At 43.5% G+C, this 24,819-nt stretch overlaps 2 protein-coding genes and 1 pseudogene across 2 annotated transcripts in view; 2 read left to right on the forward strand and 1 right to left on the reverse strand.

Annotated features, from left to right (window-relative positions):
• Window positions 1-2,106, reverse strand: part of NXT2 (nuclear transport factor 2 like export factor 2) — a 53,347-nt gene extending 51,241 nt beyond the window's left edge. The window contains exons 1-2 of the mRNA XM_041396487.1: window positions 1,984-2,106; window positions 886-1,052 (exon numbers count right to left, since the gene is read on the reverse strand). The gene's annotated coding sequence lies outside the window, so the exon portion shown is untranslated. The remainder of the gene's footprint in view (window positions 1-885; window positions 1,053-1,983) is intronic.
• Window positions 1,963-2,719, forward strand: LOC121331907 (annotated as a pseudogene).
• On the forward strand, window positions 2,693-24,591 carry IRS4 (insulin receptor substrate 4). The gene is made up of 2 exons (XM_041396485.1): window positions 2,693-5,866; window positions 22,210-24,591. The coding sequence occupies exons 1-2, from the start codon at window positions 2,998-3,000 to the stop codon at window positions 22,212-22,214; spliced, it is 2,874 nt and encodes a 957-aa protein (XP_041252419.1). The 5' UTR covers window positions 2,693-2,997; the 3' UTR covers window positions 22,215-24,591.
• Window positions 24,592-24,819: the final 228 nt, after the last annotated feature.

Below are 24,819 nucleotides of genomic sequence, written 5' to 3' on the forward strand. Positions count from 1 at the left end.
TGCAATGAACAAAGTTCACCTTGCTCTATACATTTAAAACCACTTTAAATTTTCATGTAAAAGTACAGAATGAAACCCAAACAATTATGGAAATCTCAGCCTCACCCAACTGATGGACCAGGTAGAAAAGAATGAAAAATAAAAGGAATTCATCTTCAGAAACCAGTTTAATTCTACCAAGGGCTATTAACAATATAATGCAATATAATTGTATAGTTAATTCATGACACCATTAACTAATGGGGAGTTTAGTTGGGTATTTTTGTGCCAACATGTCTGAATGGCTTTAAAAACTATATTTAATCTCAATTTTCTAGTGTTAATAATTCTTGTTTTGGGAATAAATAAATTTCTGTAGTTACAACCCATTTACTGTATTGCCATAACACTTAGGACCTCTAATCATGTACAGGAATATGCCATGTTAGATGATGTAAAAACATAAACCAAAAAGAGTGCAGTTTAAACACTGTGAGCAGGCAGTGAATAGAGAATTATGAAAAAAAAAAGAGACAGAACAATCAATATGGCAAGTACTAGGTTTGGCATGTCAGCTTTCAAATTGAGTTACTGGACTTCAAAAAATATCTTTTTCCGCACCTGAGAGGGAGAATGAAAGACAACATAGAGCTATTTATCCCAAAACAAACCAAACGGGTGACGGAAGCTGGTGTCAGGAATTGCTGAGAGATGTCATCTCATAATGAATCATAGGTGAGGGAGTCCAAGAATGACTTGAAAGCAAATCAAGACAGAAAGTAAAGAGACGTGTGGTCAAAATTCCTGGCTAGGGAAACGATCTTTGCCGTTGTATTACAGGAAAAGGATTATTTTTACACTTGACATGACTGGTACACACAAACTCCTAACTCAAATAAAACGTACCTTTGGCAGGGACGCTTTTATTAGGAGTGAGAAGGCACCGGGAAGCATCCGCGGCCAACACCCTGCCCTGCCCTGCAGTTCGAGCACCCCCGCACCAGAGCACAGGAGCACGGTTGGGTTCGGCTGTCACGGACCTGCCGCGCTCTGCCCACAGCCTGGACAGCGTCCTGTGGGAGCGGGCAAAACGGGAATTAACTACCGCAGGAAGAAAGTGTTGGGAAGTGGGTACTGGGCTGGCTCCCTGCCCTCCAACATTGCCTCTGAAATGGTGGGGCAGCCGTACATGTACTAACATCCCGTGCTGTATTGTATCAATACAATTCATCTAGAGGGAGCAGAGATTTTTATGTCACGGAAATGCCCATTAACTGTGAAACAGAATGAATTTGCTCTTCACTCTTCGTATTTTGACCTAAACCCTAGGAATTATATCAGTGGCCTACTGGGATCCCACAAGCAAAGGACTGCTCAGCGGTCACAGGAGTACCGCGGATTGTCACCCCACTGCGACTGGCAGCCCCGAACCCGAGACAAGGGTGACACAGCAGCGTATCGAAAACAAACAACCGCTGCACGTCACCAACACCGCGCTGCTTCTGCCAGCGCAGGAAGTGGGGGATGAGGGGGCTGTGGGGGCTTCTGAGGATGCTGACGAGGCTGTGAGAGAATCTATGAGGGCTTTGAGGGGTGGTGGGAGCTATGAGAGAGTCTGCGATGGCTTTGAGTGGCTGTCGGGGCTATGACAGAGTCTGTGGGGGCTGTGAGCGAGCTCTGGAGGCTGAGAACATGTGTGGGGTCCGTGAGAACGCCTCAGGCAGAGCCCCGGGGTCAGATATGGCGCCCAGAGGGGGTGTCACGCGCAGCCCCTCGCACGGGCCGCTTGCGCGCTGGCGGGTTGTTTACTTCCTCTGCGGCGCGCGCTCCGCCCCCCCACCCCTGCCGGCGCTCCGCGCCGCCAGCTCCGCGCGCTAGGGGCGGGCCCCGCCCCGAAGGAACCGGGCGAACGCAACGTCAGCCGGTAGTGTTCGTCAGCCGGGGCTTTGCGCTGGTTAGCCAAACAGCCTGCCCATCTCCTCAATGCCCCGCCTTCCCCCTTACTCTCGCCGCCGAATACACAGCTCCTCCGCCTCACCGCCCCCGTCTGTGTGTGTGAGGCGCGGATTGGCTGTCGGACCGACCGCTCAACACTCCTGCCAATCGCGGCCGGCCCCGCCTCTTTCCTCAGCACAGGAAACACCCCTGCAGATCGCGGCCAGCCCGGCGCGGCCGCCGCCTTCCATTGGTCTACCGTGTTGTCCGTCCTTTGTAGCCCCGCCTCCCCGGACAGGGCGTAGCGAAGCCCACCTCTCCTCCCTGCTGCGCCCGCTGATTGGCTCGCTGGCGAAGGACTGCCGTTTCCTATTGGCTCCGCCACTGCCACTCTGGCGCGCGGCCCGGTCGGCTCGCCGCTGCCCCCTCGCCCCGCGCGCCGGGCCCCCGCCCGCCGCGGCCCCGCCCTCCGCGGAGTCACGTGATGTTTTCGCCGCGGTGCTGCCGCCGCCGCCCGTGAGTGCGAGTGGCCGGAGCGACCGGGGGAAGCGCGGACCGGGCTGGGGGCGCAGGACGCACTGCCCGCTTCCCATGCACGGGGCGCTTCTCCGGTGAGCGCGGATTCCCGCTGCCCGCCCTGCGCCCCGTCCCCGGCGGCACCGGACCCTGCGTGGCCCCTAAGATGGCGAGCGGGATGAATGGCCCGGGCGGCGGCGGCGGTGGCGGCGGCGGCAGCGGCAGCGAGGAGGAGCCGGGCGCCCGGCACACGGGAGGCGGAGGGGCCGCGGCGCCGGCGAGGACGTGAGGAAATGCGGATACCTGCGGAAGCAGAAGCACGGGCACAAGCGTTACTTCGTCCTGCGGGCCGAGAGCCACCTGGCCCCCGCCCGGCTGGAGTACTATGACAGCGAGAAGAAGTTCAAGAGCAGCCTGCGGGCGGCGGGGGCCGGCGGGGCGGCCGCGCTGTGCTGCCCCCCGCCCAAGCGGGTCATCCCCCTGTACCAGTGCTTCACCGTGAGCCGCCGGGCCGACGCTAAGCACAAGCACATCATCGCCCTGTACACCAAGGACGAGTACTTCGCCATGCTGGCCGAGAACGACGCCGAGCAGGAGGCCTGGTACCAGGCCATCAGCGAGCTCATGAATCAGAGCAAGAGGGGCTTCCTGGAGCAGGAGGACCATGCCGATCAGCAGGTGGATGACGATGATGAGCACTACGGGGCCACCCTGAGGCCTGGCACTGTTTTCAAGGAGGTGTGGCAGGTCAACGTGAAGCCCAAAGGCTTGGGACAAACGAAAAACCTCACTGGAGTGTATAGGTTGTGCCTCTCCAGCAAAGCCATTCACCTTGTCAAGCTGAACTCGGAGGTGCCCTCTGTTCACTTGCAGCTTATGAACATTCGCCGCTGCGGACACTCGGAGAACTTCTTCTTCATTGAAGTGGGCAGATCTGCCTCCATTGGGCCTGGAGAGCTCTGGATGCAAGTGGATGATTCGGTCGTTGCCCAAAATATGCATGAGACTTTTCTGGATACTATGAAAGCTCTAAAGGCCTTTGCAGAGTTCAGGCCCCGAAGCAAGAGCCAGTCTTCTGGTGGTGGCAGTGGTACCAATCCCATATCCTTCATCACCACCAGAAGGCACTTGGGCAACCTTCCCCCCAGCCAGACAGGCTTGCAGAGAAGATCTAGAACTGAGAGCGTTGCTGGAGGCACTCCTCCTACCACCAAAAGCAACAACTCCTATCGCTTCAGAACGTCCAGTGAAGGAGAAGGAACCATGACTAGACCTTTTAGGTCAGTGACTGGGAGTCTGATACACCTGAATACTGCAAGGATGAATTTGGGCCGGCAAGAAGGGAGTGGAAGGTACGTGAGGGCTGCTTTCAGCTCATCTTACCACACCAGGTCTGCTTCGCTGCCTGTTTCTCATTTTCCCTCCACCACAAGTCCCATCAGTGTTTCTTCCAGCAGTGGCCATGGTTCTGCTTCGGACATGCTAACCAGGCCTTCTAGCTCTTCTGTTTGTGGTTCCCCAAGTGATGGGGGATTCATCTCTTCTGATGAGTATGGCTCCAGCCCTGGCGATTTCAGGTACTTCAGGGTGAGGAGTAATACACCGGATTCCCTGGGAAACACACCACCTATCAGAGAGGAGAACTGTCTGAGTGAGTACATGTCCATGAATAAGCAACAGGGAGACGATGGCTCAAGAGATGATTATATGGAGGCTGAAAAATGCTTCAGGAAAAGAGCTTACTCTCTGACAAAGCCAGCTTCTGTGGCAGTGCAGCAGAAGACAACGCAAACTACAGCTTTGTTGGATGAAGATTCTGCAGGAAATCATGGACGATTACTTTACTCTGAAACACCAAAACTGAAAGATAACAATGAATTGGAGTACAGTGACACTAACCTTGATTCCACGTGTAACCAAAGCAGGAGTAAAGCCAGGGATGATGGGTACATGCCAATGATGCCAGGAGTTGCATCTTCTCTATCCAGCACCAGCGATTATTTGCCAATGACTCCTAAAAGCATGTCTGTTCCAAAACAGATTAACAATTCATGGTCACCATCTCAGGTTGACTCCCGAGGCTATATGATGATGTTTCCAAAGGGCAGCTCTTCACCTGTACGGAGTCCTTTAACTGGATTTGCCTCTAAAGGAAGTAATGAGAAGATCGTAAACAACGAGTATATGGATATGTCACCTGGCAATTCAGTTCCAAAGCACCCCAGTGATTCAAATTATATTCATACCACTTCTGTTTCCAAAGGTTTTAGTTCATATTTTTCTTTGCCCCGAAGCTTTAAGGCATTATCAGGACAAAATGGTGACCACAGTGAATATGTTCCAATGTCTTCACCTGGAAAACTCTTGTATGGTGCACCAGAAAATGTGAAGGGGGTCAGCAGTGAGACCCTGGCTAACGGCATCTCTAAATTGCCGGCGTTGAAGGGTTCGGATGAAGGACTTGTGCAGAGCAGGGCTGCCAGGCCCACACGGCTGCCCCTAGGTACGAGAGGGAGCAATACCATCCCCAGAATGTATGATCGTACAGTTCCGCCTGAGCCAGCGAGTCCTGGTGAATACATCAACATTGATTTTAATGAAAAGGCGAGTAATACGCCCTATTCCTTATCTGCAGAAGGATCTCCATCATCTCTAGGCTCAAGCAGTGACCACAGACAGTCGCCACTCTCTGATTACATGAGTGTTGACTTGGATGTGCAGTCACCAAAAGCAGCCAAGGAACTGTCAAATTCTCTGACAGATATTTCAATTTATGCAAGCTCCAGTATTCCTAGAAACCAACCAAACCCTGACTATGCCAGGCTCTCATTTGGTGCTGCATGCGTTAGCACGGCAAGTAACAGGACTGATGACTACACTGAGATGACGTTCAACATGGCAGCAACACCACCGAGGCCATTTGCCACTGAATCTGACAGTGCTGTGAAGATGGATAGTCCTTCTTCCATCGTTAATAGACTCTGCATTGTTGATCGATATGCTGGTAGCAGTAGCTTCTCTGTCCCTAGCTCTGACCCTCCTATAGGACCGAAAGTGATTCGAGCTGACCCTCAAGGCAGGAGGAGACACAGTTCTGAGACGTTCTCTTCTGCTGGGACTGTGACGACCTCATCCTCTTTCTTTACTGACAGTAGCAAAAGACACAGCTCTGCCTCATTCGACAACGTTTGGTTGAAACCGGATGAAAACATTTCTGATGGTCAGGAAAACAAAATGTCCAGGGATACCTCAACTGGATTTCAGAATGGCTTAAACTACATTGCTCTGAATTTACGTGATGACCCTCTAAGCTGTGAGGCGAGTACTACAGCGCCAGCTTGCCATCTCCAAAATGGTACTTCAGGTTTGGACAGTGGAGCTTATGTAAGCATAGATTTCAGCAGATCAGATGGGCTGAAGTGTAACGCGAGAAAAGGTTTGTAACTTTAAAAGCACTTCCCTTTCATGCTTGCTTAACCATAGGAATTAGATTGCTTAGTGCTGTCTTCAGAGTGGGGTAAATGTTTTTTATAATGTCCTGTGTTATTCTAGTACAACCAGTTTTGTTGTAGTGCAGCATCTGAACTGCTGAACAGCAGTGAAAGGGGATGTGGTCCTCGGCCTAAAGCATTTATGTGCCTCTTCTAGGCAGTCAGAGGTGTTAACAAACTGTCGTTTGTCTTTTTTTTTTTCTTTAATTAATTTTGCTAGCATAAGCATTAATGGTATTTCATGTTGTGAATTCTTGTCCTGATGTTACAGTAGTTCTTTCCTTCACTTCTGTTTTGCTATTTTTTCCTTCTTAGAACTAGATGACTCTTCATTTTTTTTCCTGAACTGAAATTCTTGTTATTTAAAAGTCCAAAATGGCTAAATTTGGTTTAGACCTCAGAATTTGAGGCTTAAATATATTTCTTGTTTCTTCTTAATGTAGTTGAAAGACATATTATAGTGTTTTCTTAATGTGTAAATCTGCTCAGATTTATTTAGCTGTATCTTATATAAACAGAACTCAGTTTTTCCCCCTTGAAGGTTTGGTGGCTGCTTTTGAGCTTTGGTCTCCATAGCATCTTTGTGTCCTCTGGAGAAGCCTGAGGGCTTGATTGACCAGTGTGGAAGGGGGCTCAGGCAGCTCATGGCCTTCACATTCACCACCTAGGGCTCAGCTGAGCTGTCAGCTTTCCCTGGGGTCTGCCTTTTGTGTAGCAGGTGGGGAATGCCTGTGCTTGAGGAGGAGCAGGCTCTGAGCAGTGTCTTCCAGGTCTGAAACTTGGTGGGGGAGGCTGCTGCCTTTCAAGTTGTCAGTGGTCTGACCCAGCAGTAAGGCGATGCAGTTTGAAGTGTGCATAAAAAAGAAGGTGTTGCAGGTGGGGAAGAGGAGGGACACTGCTGTTCATACCATAAGCTCTCATGGTGGGAGCAAAGCCAGTAATTAGTGGTGTCACTGCATGTCCCCCGGCTGAGCAGTGTGTGTGTGTGCTGTGCTGGAGCTCTGGAAGAATAATCATTGCTTTGGTGCCAGTGACCCACTGAACTCCTTACAGTAATTCACTCTCTGGTAGAAAACCATTTTTGTTGGAAATGATGTTTTCCTCTCTTTGCAAATGTACATTGTTGGATACTAAGGGGAAATATTTAATCATGGTTGGACATTGATACTTGTCTACTCTGTCCACAGATAAAGCAGTAAGGGGGCAGGCTGCTGCTGACTTTTATATTTTTAATATTTTTAATTACAGTCTCAAACACTGGAAAGTTATTTTTATCTAGTTTTGCTTTAAAAGGAAGTTTCTAAAGGTAAAAGGTATTGCAGGACCTTAAAATTGTGTAGCTTTTACTAGTGGAAAGTATAAGCCTGACTCAGCTCGCATGCCATTCAGAGTCTGGCAGCACTGCTTGGGGCTGCTCAGAAATGTGTGGTTTGCCTTAGTGGTTTTTTTTCCTCTGCTTTGTTTTGTTGGTTGGAATCAAATTTAGAAGACGTTGAAAGTTGCCAGTCCAAGAAGTGCTTTCTTCCAAATTCAGTCTTTCAGCACTTCAAAGATTTGTCTGCTAAATCTGCAGTCAGAGGCACATTGCTGCAGCTGATTGCTGCAGCTAATTTGTGTTTGTTTTTTCTTGGGTTTTTTTTTTTAAGCACCTCCAAAACCAGCAGAATTTTAAACTTCCCCTTTAATTTTAATTAATTTTAAAATTCCCCTTGATTAAAATTCCCTATGATTAAAATTTGTTATAAAATATTATTTTTTTTTGCATAATTAGGATAAAAAAAATAACAAATATGTTTTCCTTTCAGCTATATTGTAAATACTACATTGAAAAATAGTTTACAAGAGATACAGTGTTTAGAAATTGTGTTTATGATAAGCCTTTTGCTTACTGTTGCTGTGGCAAAGTATCTGCAGCCCCCTGCTTGGAGTTTTTCCCTTCTCTATTACAAGTTGCAGAGGAGCAAGAGGCATAACAACTGCTGGCTTTTATTGGGAATTGAAGTTTTCTGGAAATGAAATGCATTAAAAGGAGGCAGAAACAGCTCTGTGCAAAAATCATGGGCTTTGCCAGGAAATCAAGCATCTTTACAGTCCTGATGAGAAACACAAAATTGTACGAGGCCTAATAGTCTTCTATGAAGGCAGTGTAAAATATTTCTGGTATATAGTAGGAGGGTAGGTGGGGTGTGGACACTTACCACTTGTAGGGGCTCATGAAGGGGTGAACAGATTTTGGAATAGTCCAGGCTAAAAGCAGCTTGCCAGACTGTAAATTGGTGGTGTATATCTGTTTCTCAGGAATGACTTAAAACTCTTGATTATAAGGATGGCTGTTTATTTTCACATGTATCTCTGAGTTATAGCAAGCACAATTTTAGAAGTCTGTATTCTTTAAACAGCTTATTGGTTTCTATGGTAATAAAGCTTTTATTTCAATATTCAAAAAGTTTTCTGTAATCCAGAAAAACATTTTCACATTCCAGTAAGTAGTGAAAATAAAGCTTCAGTCTTAAACCTCTTGTCTCCTGAAAAGGTGTAGTGTGCCTTTAGGTAATTTATATTTTTAATACTTTTGGAGACTTAGCAGAACTGCGTGCTGTCTTTCTACTGCATCACACTTTTTCAGTCTCTCTGCCTGAAAAAAGTGCTCTGTGGCTAAATCCATTCTTAAGGAAAATATTTAGCAGATGTATTTACCTTTAACTTCCTAGAAAGAAGCTATCCCATCTGTATTAAATTCTGTCAGGTAGAGAACTTCATCTCTTCTCCTGGAACCACAGTTTTATTGGAAGGAAAACACTTCCCAGCTTTGGATTGTTTGCTTTTTGTTTTTGTTTGCTTAAATGGCATATTGTGTTCGGTGACTCAGCTGTGTTCTCCAAACTGCCAAGGGTGGTGGAGTGATTTCCAATGCATCACTGCTCCCTCATTGTAATTTCCAAACTACTTTTGGTTCAGGTTCACTGATGTGAATCAAACTTTTTGTTTTTCCCTTCTCCATTCATGACCTGTATGGAGGAGGGGGAGAGCACAAGCTTGAAATGGTAACTAGGCTTGACTTGTTATTAAACTTTTTTTAGGGGTTTAGGCAAAGCTGAGCTCAGGTTTTATGTTGATAATGATAATAAGAATATAAGATACTGATTTTCAATGCTTGCAGTTTAAGGAGGTCATTAGCAAAACAATTTCATCATGAAATTGTTACACAATATTGAAGCAAGTGGTTTGCAGTTTTGATTACATGAATCTGAGTCATGACATTTTGTGCTAGGAGTACAGAACACTAAAGCTACTTCAAACAGGGCTTAGCTAATGTATACCTTGTTATTGGACCTTGTAGAAACTAAGCAGGATAATGAGAATGGGCAGTAATAAAATGCATAATGAGTCCTGTATAATACAAGTTTCTTCAGTCTTAATTAGAAATATTATACCTGCAAAGATACCCTGGCCTCAAAAACCAGCTGTTTAGAGTAAATGTAATGTTCAGCTTAATAGCAGCTCAGCTATTTTACACCCACTCTTCAATCTTACCTGCTACTCTGTGATACTTACCTGGTATTCTAACACTATGCTATGATATCATTTAAGATGTTCTATAAAGTGCAGGATTATAACATAATTGTTCCTCACCTTTTTAATCTCTCCTGTGCTAGACTGGGTGAGAGTGCTGTGTATACTTTGGGAAGCTGAGAGGAAGGAAAGCAACAACAGCTGTAAAGCAAAATTTATGTTTCAAATTGTCCAAATCCTTTCTGGTAACTTGCATATTTCAAGTGCAAAATCTTGAAGAATATAAGGAGCAATATACAGTTTAAGAAATTCAGAAGCTGAAAGTTTTAGCTATTACTAATATAGTAAATTACAGTTTATAGGGTATGAAGCAAATAACCACTCCTTTTGGGTTTCTAAGTAGTGGTTTTAAAGTTTGTTTCAAACTGAGGCTCTTCTGTATTGGCAGAATACTTAAGGCAGGGGCCCATTTAAAAATAATTTGAAGAACTCTACTGCAGTACATCCAAATGCTGCTGTGTATCCTACATCTTTGAAGTAGTGCTGGGATAATAATTCTTAAAAAAACTCAAACAACTCAAACCATTTTAATCTTGCTGTAACAGATGCCACTTTAATAATATTGGGTAACTTGCAGCTATGCTTAAAAATACCCAAGGTAATTTCTTCTTGAGTACTATGTGAGCTGCTGAAGGCAGAACAGATTTTTGCCATGTGGCGTGGGAGTGAGTTAATTATGACATATTTGACCAAGAATCAGTTCAGTTTTACTTATGCTTTGGTGAGAGTCTGAAACAAGAATGTTCCCCTGCCATGGAAAGAGAATGCTTACTTGGAGTCAGTGTTGAAATACTTTTGGAAATCAGCTTTCCAGACTTTAAATCCATAGCTGCAGCTGATGGTGACATTTGTCTTTTTGGAAGTCTAAAACTTTTCACTTGTAGCTGTCTAGTGGGTGAAAGCATTGGCTGCAGGATGCAGGGAGGTCTGGGAGTAATCCAGCATGGGTTTACCGTGCTTTTTGTGGTTGTTCTGGGGTTTTTTTGTTTTGTATTTTAAAGTCTTTTGTTGAAATCTTAAATGCATTATTACCCTTTTACTCTTCCCTGTACATCTTCACATTTTGCCCTCCTCCCTTGATGTCTGAGGGCCCCTTGTTCCCCTGTGGCTGGGGCAGCAGGTTGGAGTTGCAGAGGGTGGGCAGCGCTGTTTGGTCTTTCCAGAGGCTGTATTCCAGCATGTGATTACTGGGGTGGTTTGTCACTGGGTATTTCTTTGGGGTTTTTGTATGTCCACTGGCATGCTAGCAGTAGGTAGAGTTTGGGTTTGCTTTTCTCTGCGTATGGTCTTTTTTTTATGAAAGGATCTTTAATACATTTTCGTCATTTTGATTGCTCGGGGGAGGATTTATACCTTGAGGTTTTGGGTGGTACTAAAAAGAGCTTATAGTACGGTGTTGTACCTTGGTGTGTGTGTGCTCTGTTTGTGGATCTGTGGTGCTCCCAAAACCGTGCTGAATTCTGTTGATTGCGCTAACAAGTTTGTTTTTCTGAGCTGAAGAAGGAAACAAACTCCAGAGTTCTATTTTAGGTACTGTTGTGATCAAATGTGGCATTCTTCAGCTCAAAGGAAAATGGAGTGATAAAACTGGAAGGCAGGTGTGAGAGAGTCAAACTCTGGAACCTGGGGATGTACTGTTACTGCTTGTTTTCTCTTAAAAATGGGCTATTGTCTTACAACACAACCTTAAATGGTGTGTAATGACTTGGCTGGAGAAGTGTTTGATGGTCCGCCCTGAAAATTTGCTGTTTAATTTTTTTCAGTTTACATTCTAAATATTCTTAACAATCCTCTGAGAATACAAGTTGCACAAGTTGCACTGTCGTCTTGCAGGTTTAGGCAGTGACAAGGGAAAAATGGAGAAGTGTGTTCCAGTTTTAATCAAGCCCTGCAACTCTGTGAAGGTCACTCAGGCTTAGGGATGGGTTATGATTTACTTGAGAGGCAGAGCTGGGATCAGGAAGGGATTTCTGACATACTTGAGGGCAGTGGGAAGACAAAGGTAAATGAGCCTGACTCATCAAAGGCATTTCGGAGGTGTTGCTGAGTATCTTATCTAAATGATCTTGAACATATATAAGTGTTTGGATTTGTGGAGATTTTGCTTCAGGTGTAGCATTACCCCAGGAGCAACAGTGTAGACTTAGCAAGAATCTTCTGCCCTCTTCAAGTCATGAGCTGTATCTTAAGGGCCAGAGGTTGCTTATTTCCAGACATTATTTTTCTGTTGATTTAGATCTATGGTTGGATGCAAACCATTGAGAATGCACCTGTGTGTATACACGTGTTTTGTGTGCCAGTGACTCGTGAGTTAAGTGTGAGGTCTAATATTTTTTATTCTTCCAGGAAGAGAGGGTTTTTGAAAGAAGTGGCTTATACTGAAATTACTATAGTTAAGATTTGACTGTAATTCCAAGGTAAAGATACAACTTAATGTGACTCAAGAAAACGGAAAACTTAATAAATTACTACTAAAGGTAATTAGGGGTTGTATTCACTGCATAGCATATGTATGTTATGAACTTCTATAAATACCAAACTGAATTATTATTTAGGGCATAAATAGATAAGAATTGTACTTCCTTTTTGCTAGAGTATGAAAGGCTGATAAATATGCTGCCTACTTGGAGGAAGGTTCCCTTTTTAGTAGATCAGAATTTTGCAGAAAGACTGAGAATATCAAAATGCTTTTTTCTTTTTTCTGAAAATTGTAGGAAGTACTATCAAAAGGGCTGCTAACAAACCTATTGAAATTGGTTTCTGAGTTTATTGAGGCACTGTTGAAGGATACTGTCCTTCCACAGGGAATAGTGTGATTCTGTTCCTGTACTCATGCTGCCCCAGTTTGCTTTATTGTTTAGGTTCTTGCTGACCAGATGAATTAGCCATGTAACTTTTTTTCCTGCTGGATAGTCTGAACCTGAATTATTTTTTGGCAACTAGTGCACCTAGTGCTTCTTGTTACCCAGATCTCTTAGGCTAGCAGGAGTTTGGGAAGTTCTTAGTGGCAGTAAAGCAGATGTTGTATCATTGATAAAAATGTCCTGATTGCATACTAGCCCAAGCAGAGCTTTTCTTGTGGGCCATGGGATAGGTCATTTGTATGAAACCCCTGTTTAAGCTATTGACAGGCACTGGTGTTACTGTTTCCTTTATGGAATTATTTTGAATCTTAAGTTAATCTGTTAGAACCATTTGTAAGCTCTTTGCTTTTCCAGTAGTACATTGCTTCGTAATAACATTTGTTTTTTGTTTGAAATTTTGTGTGAAATGCTTTGGGAGGCCTCTTCTGTCTGTATTTCACGGTGTGATGTTTTTTTGGGGTGGGTGGGATTTGTATCTAAGTGTTTGTAGAACAAGGTATTTTTAAATTGCAGATTGTGGTGAACAGGAAATTAGTTAGAAACGAGCTGAAAAAATGAAGAGATTTGATCTTGAGGTCATTCAGACATTATTACAACAGTCTGTTAATGAAAGCATGTAGCTCCAGACAGGATCTCTCCAGACAGGATCTCTACTTGTTGTGGAACCTGAACTGGTAGACAGGATGGAGGTCCCTGTATGGTGCCACAAATGTAAATGTGTTGGTCCCTCTCCTAAGGAGCTTACAATTTAAAGATGAAACTAAAGAGATGGATGAAACCTAATGTGCTGGGGTGGAGAGTAAGATAGAGATCAAGGCTGCTGCCATTGGCAGAGTCCAGATAAGAGCCTGGAAGAGATAAAAGGCTGCTGAGAGTGGTTGTAGGAGAGGAAGCTGGTGTAGGCACTTGGAAGGGTATGCACATGGCAGGGAGCAAGGGAAGGTAGTGTTGTAATGGTTTAAATGACTTGAAAAGGATGAGGTGAATGTCAGAACACTGGCCAGGATATTAATCTTGGTAAGAGGAATGTGGGCCAACATGTATCTCTGAGTTAGGAACATGTCCCGGTGTTTACTTCTCCCTTTTAGATGTGGAATGTGATTTTTTTTTTCTGTTTTTATTTATTTTTCCTTTCTGTAAGTTAATTTTCCTGCAGACCTGTGGCTGGTAGATTTGGTGTGAGCAGGTATGCAGGAATGCATACCAAAACACAGGATCACCCTGTGCAGCATCCCTTGGCAGTTAATGTGGTGTGGAGCTGGGGCCTCTGTTCTTGGTGAGACTTTGCTCCAGAAGCAACCAAGCTGGTGGAACTGCCTTGGCATTACTACTGGCTCATTCTTGGGGTTCTTTTAGGTGGCATCTCTCAGTTTCAGGCAGCATTGTTTCCTGAGTTTCCTTCTAGCATTGGAGAGAAGGCACAGTGGGGCTTGGAAGATAGCCACATTTGGGATTTAGAACCAATGCCCCAGAGCATTTAAGCCCATCTCTAGGCGGGGGGGTGTGCATGGGACCTGCTCATGGCTGCTGCAGTGCTGCCAGCTGCAGGAGTGATGCCTGTGGAGGCTGGAGAGCAGCACAGTCACTTTCACTGGAGCAAGTGACTTTATTTCTGTGTCTGTAGATCAGGTTGAGCAGACGCTGCAGTGGTTTTGGGTAAATCTGGAAGTGGTGGCAGCATCAAGTCTTGATTCACTGTTGAGGGTATGAGTGATTGAAATATTAATGTTGACATGTTCCACAAGGCAGACCCTAAACAAGAGTTGGACACTGTTGATTAAGTGGTCTGTGTTTAGTCAGTTCAACTCTGTCCTTGTCAGCTCCCAAACTGCTCCTGGAAGCTGAAAGTGCAATCCTTGGCTCTTGGGCATGTCCTGAGGCTTGAGAAGATGTTGCTTCACACATGCAGTCCAATCTGAACTTTTCTTTTCCTCTCCTGTGTGAGCCAGGCTTTGGGGTGTCCTAATATTAATAGAGAGTCAATTATGTAATAATTAGGAAATGTAAAAAATTGATGCATGCCACACTGCTATGTGTGATAGCAGAGAGTGACTGATAGCAAAGATATATTTATTTTTCTATGCAGGCACACATGAGCCTGCACAAGTGTGTAACTGTAGGTATTTGGCTGTGTAGTAACTTTTTGCCTTTGACAATCATTTGTGGCACTAGAGATGAAAGAAGAAGGTAGTGCTGAATGCTTGCAGGTGTTGAGGTCTAAAGTGGTTGAGAAAAGGGAAGGGATGAATTACAACAGGTGAAACTTCATGTAGAAAGGAAGTTTAGGGAAAGGTGGTTTGAAAGGTGGGGAGCTGTTTCATTAGTCATGAGTGACCCTGCCCTTTCTCTTGGTTGTGTTCCTAAGAAGTTTGGCTCACTCAAGCCCCAGACCTGTGCCTGCAAGCAGACACTGCCCAGCAGAGGAAGAGCAGGACAGGTGTGTATAATAACTCCCACAAACACACACCCAAGACTCTGATTTTCTTTTCTTTTTTTTTTTTTTTCCAGTTTGGAGGATTTCTTGAGCCCAATATAGTGTGTCTGTTTTATAATTCAAGTCTGTTTTATAATTCTTTAATCCAAGTACTTTTCCAGTCTCTCTCTGATCCTGTGTAAACTCCTTGTATCCACAGCAGCCCGCAATCCATCAGGACGTGCTGCCTGCAGACCTCTGTGCATTTTGGACCCTGCTCTGTACCAGCTTATTTTGGCAGCCCCTCGTGTGTGTAGTGGAAGAGATAACAAATCTTATCTTTTTTCTCCAGGCCACTTAGGATGGTGTAGATGCTGTGCCCTCCTCTGCGTTACGCTTGTCCGGTGTGTTGTACCACACGCAGTGTGGACCTGTGGTATAATCTGGGCTTTTAAAATTTCCTGTTATGTCCCAGTTCTTCTCTGCAGGCTGAGGGGTTCTTGTTCCCAGTCTGTTCCTCTCTGGGAAGCTGTGTCACACCTTGCAGGAGTTTTCTCTGCACTACTGAAACTTCCCAAGTATTCAAAGTCCTTTCTGGATGCAGGAGGCAGGGCTGTATGTACACAGGTGTTTGCTGTGGCTGTTTTCTCTCCTATTTGTTTCCAAACAGTTCATAATGCCCTTTTTGCAGCAAGAGCACAGACAGGAAATATTCCTCCCTGTTGGCACTGAGGGCTCCTGACCTTTGTCATAGGAGCAGAGGGAATTGCAGCAGGTGGTATTCTCAGAAGCCACACAAACAACTTTGTTTTTTTTTGGCTAAAATTTACCCATATTTTCTGTGGTTCAGGTCAGGTGCAGTAACTCACACACTTGCTGTGAGAATGCTTTTTCAAAAGCAAAACCTTTTTTTGATTCTTCTGCAACATGAAAATCTGAAGTTTTGAAATATGTATTTTGAGGTGGAGAAGAGTTAATTTTTACTGCTGTTGTGTTATATTGTAATAGAAATTTAATTTAAAACCACCAAAAAAACCCTTAAAAAAACCTCCAACAACTTCTTGTCAAGCTGTCCAGTGCAATTTGAGTTGGTATTAGACCTCTGCCAAAACTGCAGGCAAGTTTACTAATTCTAGGAATAGTATCAGCACAAGAGATGACATTAGGGAGTGCGCACAAGGCCTTCCTAGAAACAACCCTGCTGTTTATTCCAACAGGAAAAAAAGCCCCTGGTGCAAGAGATAAGGTATTTCTGCTAAGTGAGTAGAAATTATCTGAAAGCATGGGAGAGGTTTTTAGCTCATGAAATTGCTGAACACTGATAGTAGCAAAACCATGTTTTGAATGAACAATTCTGGTATATGTTACCAGTTGCTGTGTTTAAATAGTTTACCCAGTGAAAAGTGGGTCATGCAACAGGGTTTTTGTTAACCAAATACTACTTTTTTTTTTTTTTTTTTTGCTTGTGGAAAGTCAGTAAAATTATAGGTTCCACATATATTAGGTAGCTGGTTTTGAGCATCATTAGGTCATTGTTGGCTGAAGAAAGTATATGGAGTATGTGCTTGGTGGTCAGCAGGTAGCTGAACACCTTGCCAAATCAGGATGTCTCTGTGTCAGGGCTTCATTTGGGTCACCCAGGCACCACAACTGCACGTGTGAGGGATGCAGCAAGTGGGTCAGGTTTGGATTTGTATTTGTAGACTTGATGTCTGCCAGGTGCAAATTAAGAAATTCAGCTTTTCTCAACTAACACTGCTTTCCTGTAGCAAGGTCTAAAGCTGTGCCATTAAAATAAGAATTCCAAGAAATAGGACAATGGCATGGAATAGTATCTGTGTATTTGGTAACATTTGGAGCAAAAGAAAAATTTTCACTAATTTGTGAAGAATCTGTTTGGGCAAATGAGCCTTCCCTGGTCTGCCTGCCATGGGGAGGGCTCCATGTGGAACTCACTGCTGTGCTCCTGCCCCAGCCTGGCTGCTGAACAAAATGCTTTTGGATGCCACATTGTGTCCTGAGGTTGTACTGGGTTTAGTGCTTTCCTGAACAACAGGAATATTGTGTGGCTGTGTGCACAAAACGTCTAGGGCTGCTCTGCTGCTTTTGATCTGCGTAAATCAGATTAATTCTGATTTCCCCCTAACCTGAAGTTCAGGAAATGGAGAACTTCAGCAGTGTTCTCCACAAAGTATTAAGCTGTCTTAGTCTTTGACATGGATATTTTAATAATTTAATGATCTTAAATTAATATCTTCTGTAAGCAAAGCTTTTATCCTTTTAGGAATCAATTGCAGAATTATGTCAGTAAAAGCCTTTCCTATAAAAACAGGTATTATTTAGGATGGATTTCTTTGAGAGAATTAGGGTATGTCTGCTGTGTTCTCAGAACTCCCAGTATGTTTCAAAGTGTCCTGGCTTGTATGGCCTTGATAATTCAGATGCAGGAAATGAAGTGTAAATTTGGTATATTCTCATCTCATACATTTTCAAGTGGAACACACTGGGTTTGCATCTAATGAATTACAGCTGATTCATATCTCTGCCCCTAATTTTTATAAAACTATGTGATTTTTGCATAGAAAACTTGCAGTGCTTTCTCAGTGTGTTCCTTAATTTTAAATAAAACGTCTTTCAGCAATGCTCCCATCCTGTTTTAAATATTTGCCCCTTAGTTTCTCTTCTGCCTTGTGATCTTTTTCTTCTGATTGTTCCTCAGCAAAATTCAGACAGCTGCATGTAGTTGTATAATCTGATCCCATCTTAAACTGATGAATTGAAATGGAATTGTATAATGAAGAGAACGTCGCTTCAATTTTCTAAACTTTGCTTATATATTTCATGAGATGAACTTTGAAAATGTTTGGATACTGTCTAGACTCATTTTCCATATTAAACATTGATAAGAAGTTGAATTTGTATTGTTGTCAGTAGTCTGTAGCAGCAGAGCTCAATTTTGAATAAAGGCTGAAGCTTTTGTGGAAAATCTGTTAATAGAGCTGAAGTTTGGATTGAAAAGCCCAGTGTAGGGTGCAATGCAATGAAAACTACTTAGAGTAGTATATTTCTAGGCTGCCTCGAAAGGTTTTTTGCAGAGGTTTTTTTGCTGCTTGTTTGTTGTCATGATCAGTTATCAGATTTTTTTTTTTTTTTAATATGTAGATTTTCGTAGAAGAGCTTGTGACAGTCCAGGAACAGCTTTGTGTTTACACTGCAAGCAAAAGTTCTGTCTGATCTGGCCACGAAGCTTTATTTGGTGGCATTTTTATTTGAGAACTCGGGAATGCTGGGTTACTCTGTGAGAATGTACCTCTTGTCTCTGCTAGCTCACATCTCATAATTTGTTTACCTTATGGAAGAGTTTCTTCATCCCTTTTTCAGACAGCTTCCTTTACTTTCAGTTAGTGCTGAGTTAAATCCATTCATATGGGCTTTGGAATGGAGTGTTAATCTGGTTTTTATTGTTGATGAGCAATTCCCATATCTGTACTAATAATGTAGGAAATTGATGTCTAAGGAATCTTACATTACGAGACTGAAATAAATATTCAGTTTCATAGAAGCACTGCTGTTTACTTCAAGCACTGCATGGCCTCATTAGGTTTCCTTCACCAACTGGTTAATGAAAAAATGGAAGCAGTTCAGGTGTGGGAGAGAAGAACCATCAAGAAGCTTAATGTGCAAGTTCTTTTGCAACCTCTCAACAGAAGGTCATGTCCCTTCAAAAGGATCCTTCTGGTAGGGGCCACAGAGGTGGGAGTCCAGGTGTCAGCTGCACAACACACACTGGCCTTGCTCTCACATTAAACCCGTGTTACACCTCTTCTGATGAACAGCTTCTCTTGATAAACCTCCCTGGTGCCCAGGGGACCCCGAGGTGCTGCTTGCCCCTGTGGGCATGGAGCAGTGAGCTGTGAGCCTCAGTGACCCAGCCCAGCTCCAGGGATGGGGGGCTTGGGAATGGTGCCAGGGCTCGTGCCTGTGACTGCACAGCTGCCTTGGGCTGGGCTGCAGACCCCACTGGTCCCTGGGTGCAGTCACTGGTGGTGACATGGGATTTCTGTGATGCTGGAGATTCCTGCTGGGTGACCTGTGGGCCTTTGGCTGCATGAATGGACTCCCGTGGTGGCCCTTGAGAATGGTGGTGGCTGCAGCACTTTGCGGGAGGGATCTTGCAAGACTTCAGTCTCCTCTTAGATTTCAGATGAAATATTTTTCTTTTATGTGGTCAAGTTTCACAAGTTGCTCTTAGCCTTTTCTGTCTGAGAAAAGATACATGATATATGTGATATGTATGATATATGTGTCCATATATACATATACACATATATATGTGTGTGTGTGTGTATATATATATATATATATATGTATATCTGCTTGATACTTTCATACTGAAAAAGTGCTGATGACTCAGGACACCAGCCAGCTGTACTGCTCCAACTGCAATATTGCAGTTTCCAGCTTTAATAAGGGGATTAGAGAAGTGGTGACAACCAATAGCTCCATGTATGAAAGACTCAAGGCTTTATGGACTGACATCAGCTTGTAGGTAATGTTTATGTGAAACTCACTGATGTTTCTTTACAGTTCACACAATTCTGTTTTACCTTAAAAATGGAGAAGAAACATGTTGAAGTGTAGTAGGGGGGAAATTAATGAGCTTTTGTTTAGGATGTGCAGAGTTTTGGGAAGGGGAGATACTGCAGGGAGGTCCCAGGCTTTCTTCTGGTTTCTGATAAATTAATCTGTGCTGGTTGGGGTTCTGCCCAGAGTTACCTGGTGCTCTTGCTTTAGAATTGGTTGCCATGCTGCTGTCTGAGCACATCAGGCTGCTTCAGAGAATTAAACTTAGGACTTAAAGCAGACTTGGGGTTTTTTTGCTCTTAAGCCCTTCACCTTCCCCTCCAAATACCTTAAATGTAATTTGGCATTAGTTTATGAAAATTTTCAACACATTTTAGGTGTAAATACTGAGCTCTGCCATATGGGATTGTCTGATTCAAGCAACTGGGCTTTTGCTCTTCAAAATGTTTTGGGGATGTGCTTGGAGAGATTAGAATAACTTGTCAGACAGCTTTCAGGTGTGTCTTGTGTGTAAGGCGTGGAGGAAAAATGTCCTGACAAAAGCAGAGACAGTTTTTGAAGTTCCTTTTATGTAAGCTTACAGATCCACAGCAAGGAAAGGGTGGGGGGTTGCTGGTAAAGTTAATTTTTATTGAGTATAAGTTTAATATAGAAGCTTTAACTGTTTTAATGTTTGACTTGCATGCATCACTGAGGTGTGATTCATTGCAAGCTGTGGTGCATATTTTCATTCTTTGGTATTACAACAAAACAATGTTTTTCTAAAGAGGAAAATTATTTCAGAAATAATAGCTTCAGTTGGCTTTTGTGAAAACAAAGCCATTGCTGACCACATCACGGTCCGTGAGTACCAAGCAATAGCTTTTTGTAGTGATCTTAGGATGTCTGTGAAATAACACAAATAGAGATTCTCAAGTTGTGGGTGTATTTTGGCTGTTTCTTCCTTTAATTGAGGAAATCTAAGTTGCTGTATTTTTGAAATCACTGAAATAATCGAAAAATGAAACACAGCAACCTGGATCTTGGTGAGGGCAAAAGGGAGTTTCTCCTGAAGAGGAAGGACCCCTCTATACTTCCACACTGCTGCCAGCCCTGCCATTGCCTTTGCCTCTCTGCCTCTGGAGCCACGGGCAGCCTTTGTAGAGTGCTGGGATGGGGCAGGGCTGCTCAGCTGAGCTTTGGTGGTTTTTCTATTTTTTTAGCTTTCTTATTTCTTTCGGTGGGAGAGTACTTTTAGCTGGACAGAAGTCAGGATTTCTTTAGCACAGGGTGGAGTTTGTGTGTGCATACCTCATGATTGGTTTGTAAGTAAACATACAGGTTTGCATTATTACACATAATGCTTGTGCTTTACATGGTCATCTTTTCTTTAGCATATCCTTGGAGTAGAGGCAGGAGCTCTGAGATCTTCAGCAGTGAGATGTAGCTGATGTCCTTGTGACCCACCAGAAGAGCATGGGCAGGATTAAGCCCCGAAACCCCTTCCTCTGTTCCAGGGGCCTGTGCTGCCATTGCTGTGCTGTGCCATTGCTGTGTAATGAAGCGTTCCCATATTGCAGCTCAGGCAGCTCCCAGAACAGGGAGAGAGCTGGCACTGTGTGGCTTTGAGGGAAAAAGTAGCTGACATTTCTGTATCTGTTGTTTTCTTAAGCCAAAACCTCTTGCACTCATTGTTTCTCAAGCAGAGCAACTGGCTGTTTCCTTCTTCGCTGTACTGCAGGTACATTCTGCAGGTATGTACCTCAAACCTTGCAGAGGAGCTGAGCACAGACACCTGCCTGGCAGAGGATATATATATATATATATTTACGTGTGTCCTCAGTCTTGGCTGAGAGGACAGAAATGGTGGAAGAGGACAGTCTGAGCTGGGAGAGTGTGATTTGTGATTCACTGACTGGGTTGGCAGTAGCCCTCCAGACTGAAAATTAGTGTTCACGTTGGCTCAGCTGGGAGCGGAAGGGTTTTTGTGGAGAGCTGGAAAGTGACTTTTTATATGTTCCTCATTTGTGTTTGTGCAACTGCAGAAAGCATTTGCATGCCCTTCATCACCTTGTCTTCCATGTCAGGAAACTCCTGAGTGGCTCCCACCTTGGCATGTTCATGGTTAATTGCAGGGCTGATGCGGTGCTTTGAGGGCAGACTCCCTCCTGTTGTCATTTCTGCGGTGCTTTGAGGGCAGACCTTCCTGCAATACAAGAGTATATTTTTTGCCCCTCATTTTAGCAAGCTCTTGGACTTCTGCCTTTTCCAGTCAGTTTGGAGCCCTTGAAGAAGGGAGCTGGAGCTTACTTGGAGCTGTGTGCTTCTGTACTTGGGTGTTGCCTTTCAGCGAGACTTTCTTCAAAAAGGGACTAAGTGTACTGTGAGGTGTTTCTGATCATAACTAAATAAAGCTTTTTCCTGAAAAGCTGAGGACAGGGCGCGCAGCTGTGATTTGCTGCTCGTTGCTTGGAGCAGGCAGTGCAGGAGCGCTGGTGTGGCAGCTGTGCCCTGCTGGCAGCGGCAGTGTTGGCCGCAGGCTCTGTCGCCCTGCGAGCACCGCTCTGAGCCCTGGGCTGTCCCCAGCACGGGCTGCCTGCTGCCCCAGTTCCTGTCCCATGTACACGTGTCACTGGCTGCAGTGGCTCTTCAGTGCTTGCTTCAGACTCCATCGTTCTTCGTTCCCTCAGGAGCTCTGAAGGGTTGGCAGCTGGGAGTGTCCCTCCCTCCATGGAGGACCTGCGTTCTGCAGGCAGCAGCTCTCAATCCTGCAGTGGATAAGCTCCGTGTGTTCTCCTCCCTAGAAAACATTTTTTTCTGATATAACTTGCATCTGAAATGTCACTGACTTTTTTTTTCCCCCCCTCCTTTCTAGACTGATTGCATTGCCATGGAAACCATTGTTGGAAGAGAAGACTTTTCTGCTGGTAACTCCAGAAACTGTGTGGTGCTTTTGGAAGCAAAGCTCAGCTCCAGCCGGCTACTTTCATTTCCACCAGCACGGACATAGACACACATCCTTTTCATTATTTTTTTTCATAGACATCGGCTCTCTACAATTGAATTAATTTGAATTGACGTTTTTTCATAGCTGTGCTTTGGTGATGGAATTTGGTCTTTCATGTCATATCTATTTGGGAGGCAGTGTGAATGCTAATAGGAGATCCCTGTATGTCCCTTTCTTCTTCCTGCCTCTCTTGTTAATTTTTTAAAAAAATTTATATTCTGAGAAGTCAAAGCTGGTTTCTGATTGTCTGTTTAACATGGGTTTTACTTCTCTGGTACATTAACAAGTGGTTAGCTTAAAACATGTATTGCTTAGAAATACTTTGGCAGTTCAGGATTTTTCCAGGTGACTGGGCAGAAGGAGGAAGGGAGAGGTGCACATTAGCTTGAGGGGTGAACCCGTGGGACTGGATGGGTCTGAGGAAAAGAGACCTCTTCTGCCTTTTTTCTTTTTTTTTTTAAGGTTTTGCTTTTATGGTACAAGAGGTATTTCTTAAGCATAGGCTAGAGGCTTTTCAGTCAAGTGTCTGTCAGAGCTTAAACGGAAATTTTTTTTGCTCAGAATTTTGGTATGTACAAAGTAGGATTAATGGGCTGGTTGTCTTGTAGATCGTTTTTGTTCTTGTTTATAAATATGAATTGTGTAAAATGAGGTTTTTGTTCATGGATTCGAATGGAGAACTGCGGAGTCGTATCCAATGTTTGTGACTTCTGCATTAGACTTGTCAGCTGTAGCTTTTTAAAGGGAAACCACCCTAATTGATCTTACTTTCAACCAAAGTCCCACTTTTAATTTGGGACTATTTTTGTTCTTTCTTTCTGGCATAATGGGGAAATAAAATGTTGGCTCATCGATTGTCTTTATCCCACTGACAGAAATGTGAACAATGACTATTTGACATTTTTTAAAATAAGCCCTGATTTTTCTACAATTTAAGTGCTTCACTCTTGTACTGAATTTTTTTTGGTTGAAATGAGTTAGCTTTTTAACACTGCTATGAACTTAAAAGAGCATGACACTAGTCATTGGTACATGCAATGGATTATAAAAGGCACTGACGATTGCTAAAGGGTTTCAAAGTGGTACACAAATCCTCATGCTGTACTGCACCACACAGCTGGGAATCCTCTACATGTATATTGTACAACGGATGTGCCAGGCTGCCTCACCTCCAACACACAACCTTTAGATTGCTGGTACAGTTTGTGTAACAAACCAGACACTGTCAGCTTGGATTGTTCAGTGATGTGTACCAGATCTATTTCTGAGTAGTAATGAAGTGTACATGTCACTAAAATACGAGGTGATTGTTTTGGGGTTTTTTAGGAAACATGGTACCAATCAGTTTACACAGTGTCTAGTGACAGGAAAAAACTGTTGCTACAGGGTTTAAAAGCACAGACCTGTTTTTGATTCTGGAAGAGAAGTTTCAGTTGGTACAATTACTTGCTGCTAAACATACAGGAATTAAAAACACGACCACTCTTACAGACCATGATACTGTCTTGCCATATAGCTGTTGGTTGGTCTCATAAATGAATAATGCAATACGTAGACAGCTTTTTATAAAGCTTTACATCTTTTCTAAGAAATCAAAATTTGGTGAAGATAGTTCTAAACATTTAATGTGAAAGGAAAAGGTTGTTTTGAAGAAATTTGTTACATACTTATTTCATATTAGAGTCCCTGAGGCTGCCATTGTACAATATACAGCACTGATTTAATACATGCTGAATAAATAAGTAAATGGGTAACCTCAAGTATAGTGGTACAAATACTAATAGGTACGGCATAATAAATATGCAATCTTTTTGAATCTCTTAGTTTACAGCAACTAATTTATTCAGTATTGTGCTGGAAGAACATTTTCAGATGATGTAAAACATATCACTATATATACTACCTTCCAGCTACCCGTTTATGCTGCTGTATAGTACGGAAATACCAATGATAGAACAATGTTTGTCCTGTAAATTTAATTTGATATTGGACAGTTATTGTCTGTACAAACTAAAACATATATGGTTGAAACTGTTCATTATATTTGCTATTTCTGCTCCACAGATCTGTTTTAAAGTTGGGCTGATTGATCTGGCTTTGTCTTCCATTGTAAATATTGTTCTGTTGTTTTCTTTGTAAAACACATCGCGTTTGCGGTTTTGGGAGACTGGCTTGAAGCTCTGTATAGTGTTTATATTTATCTGACTTGGCTTTCCATAGAGCTACTTGCAGTAAATACGTGTTCATGTAGCTCCGTGTCTGGGTTTTATTTTTAAACAAACTTCTGGGTTTTTCCGTCAGACCTCCTGCTGCAGCTGCTTCTCCTGAAAAGTGGTTTTGTTACCCTGTATCCCTGAAGATTTGGCGAGGTTTTAGCACTGTTTCAGGGTAGTGATTCACCATCTCTCCAGTTTTCTTTGCCTTTCCACTTACTTTAGAAGGTAAGATACAGAAAAACACCCAGAAGTTTTCTTTGCC

The sequence above is a fragment of the Onychostruthus taczanowskii genome, unplaced genomic scaffold (assembly GCF_017590055.1).
Source record: "Onychostruthus taczanowskii isolate IOZ18803 unplaced genomic scaffold, ASM1759005v1 scaffold13, whole genome shotgun sequence".
In the NCBI taxonomy this organism is placed as follows: Eukaryota; Metazoa; Chordata; class Aves; order Passeriformes; family Passeridae; genus Onychostruthus; species Onychostruthus taczanowskii.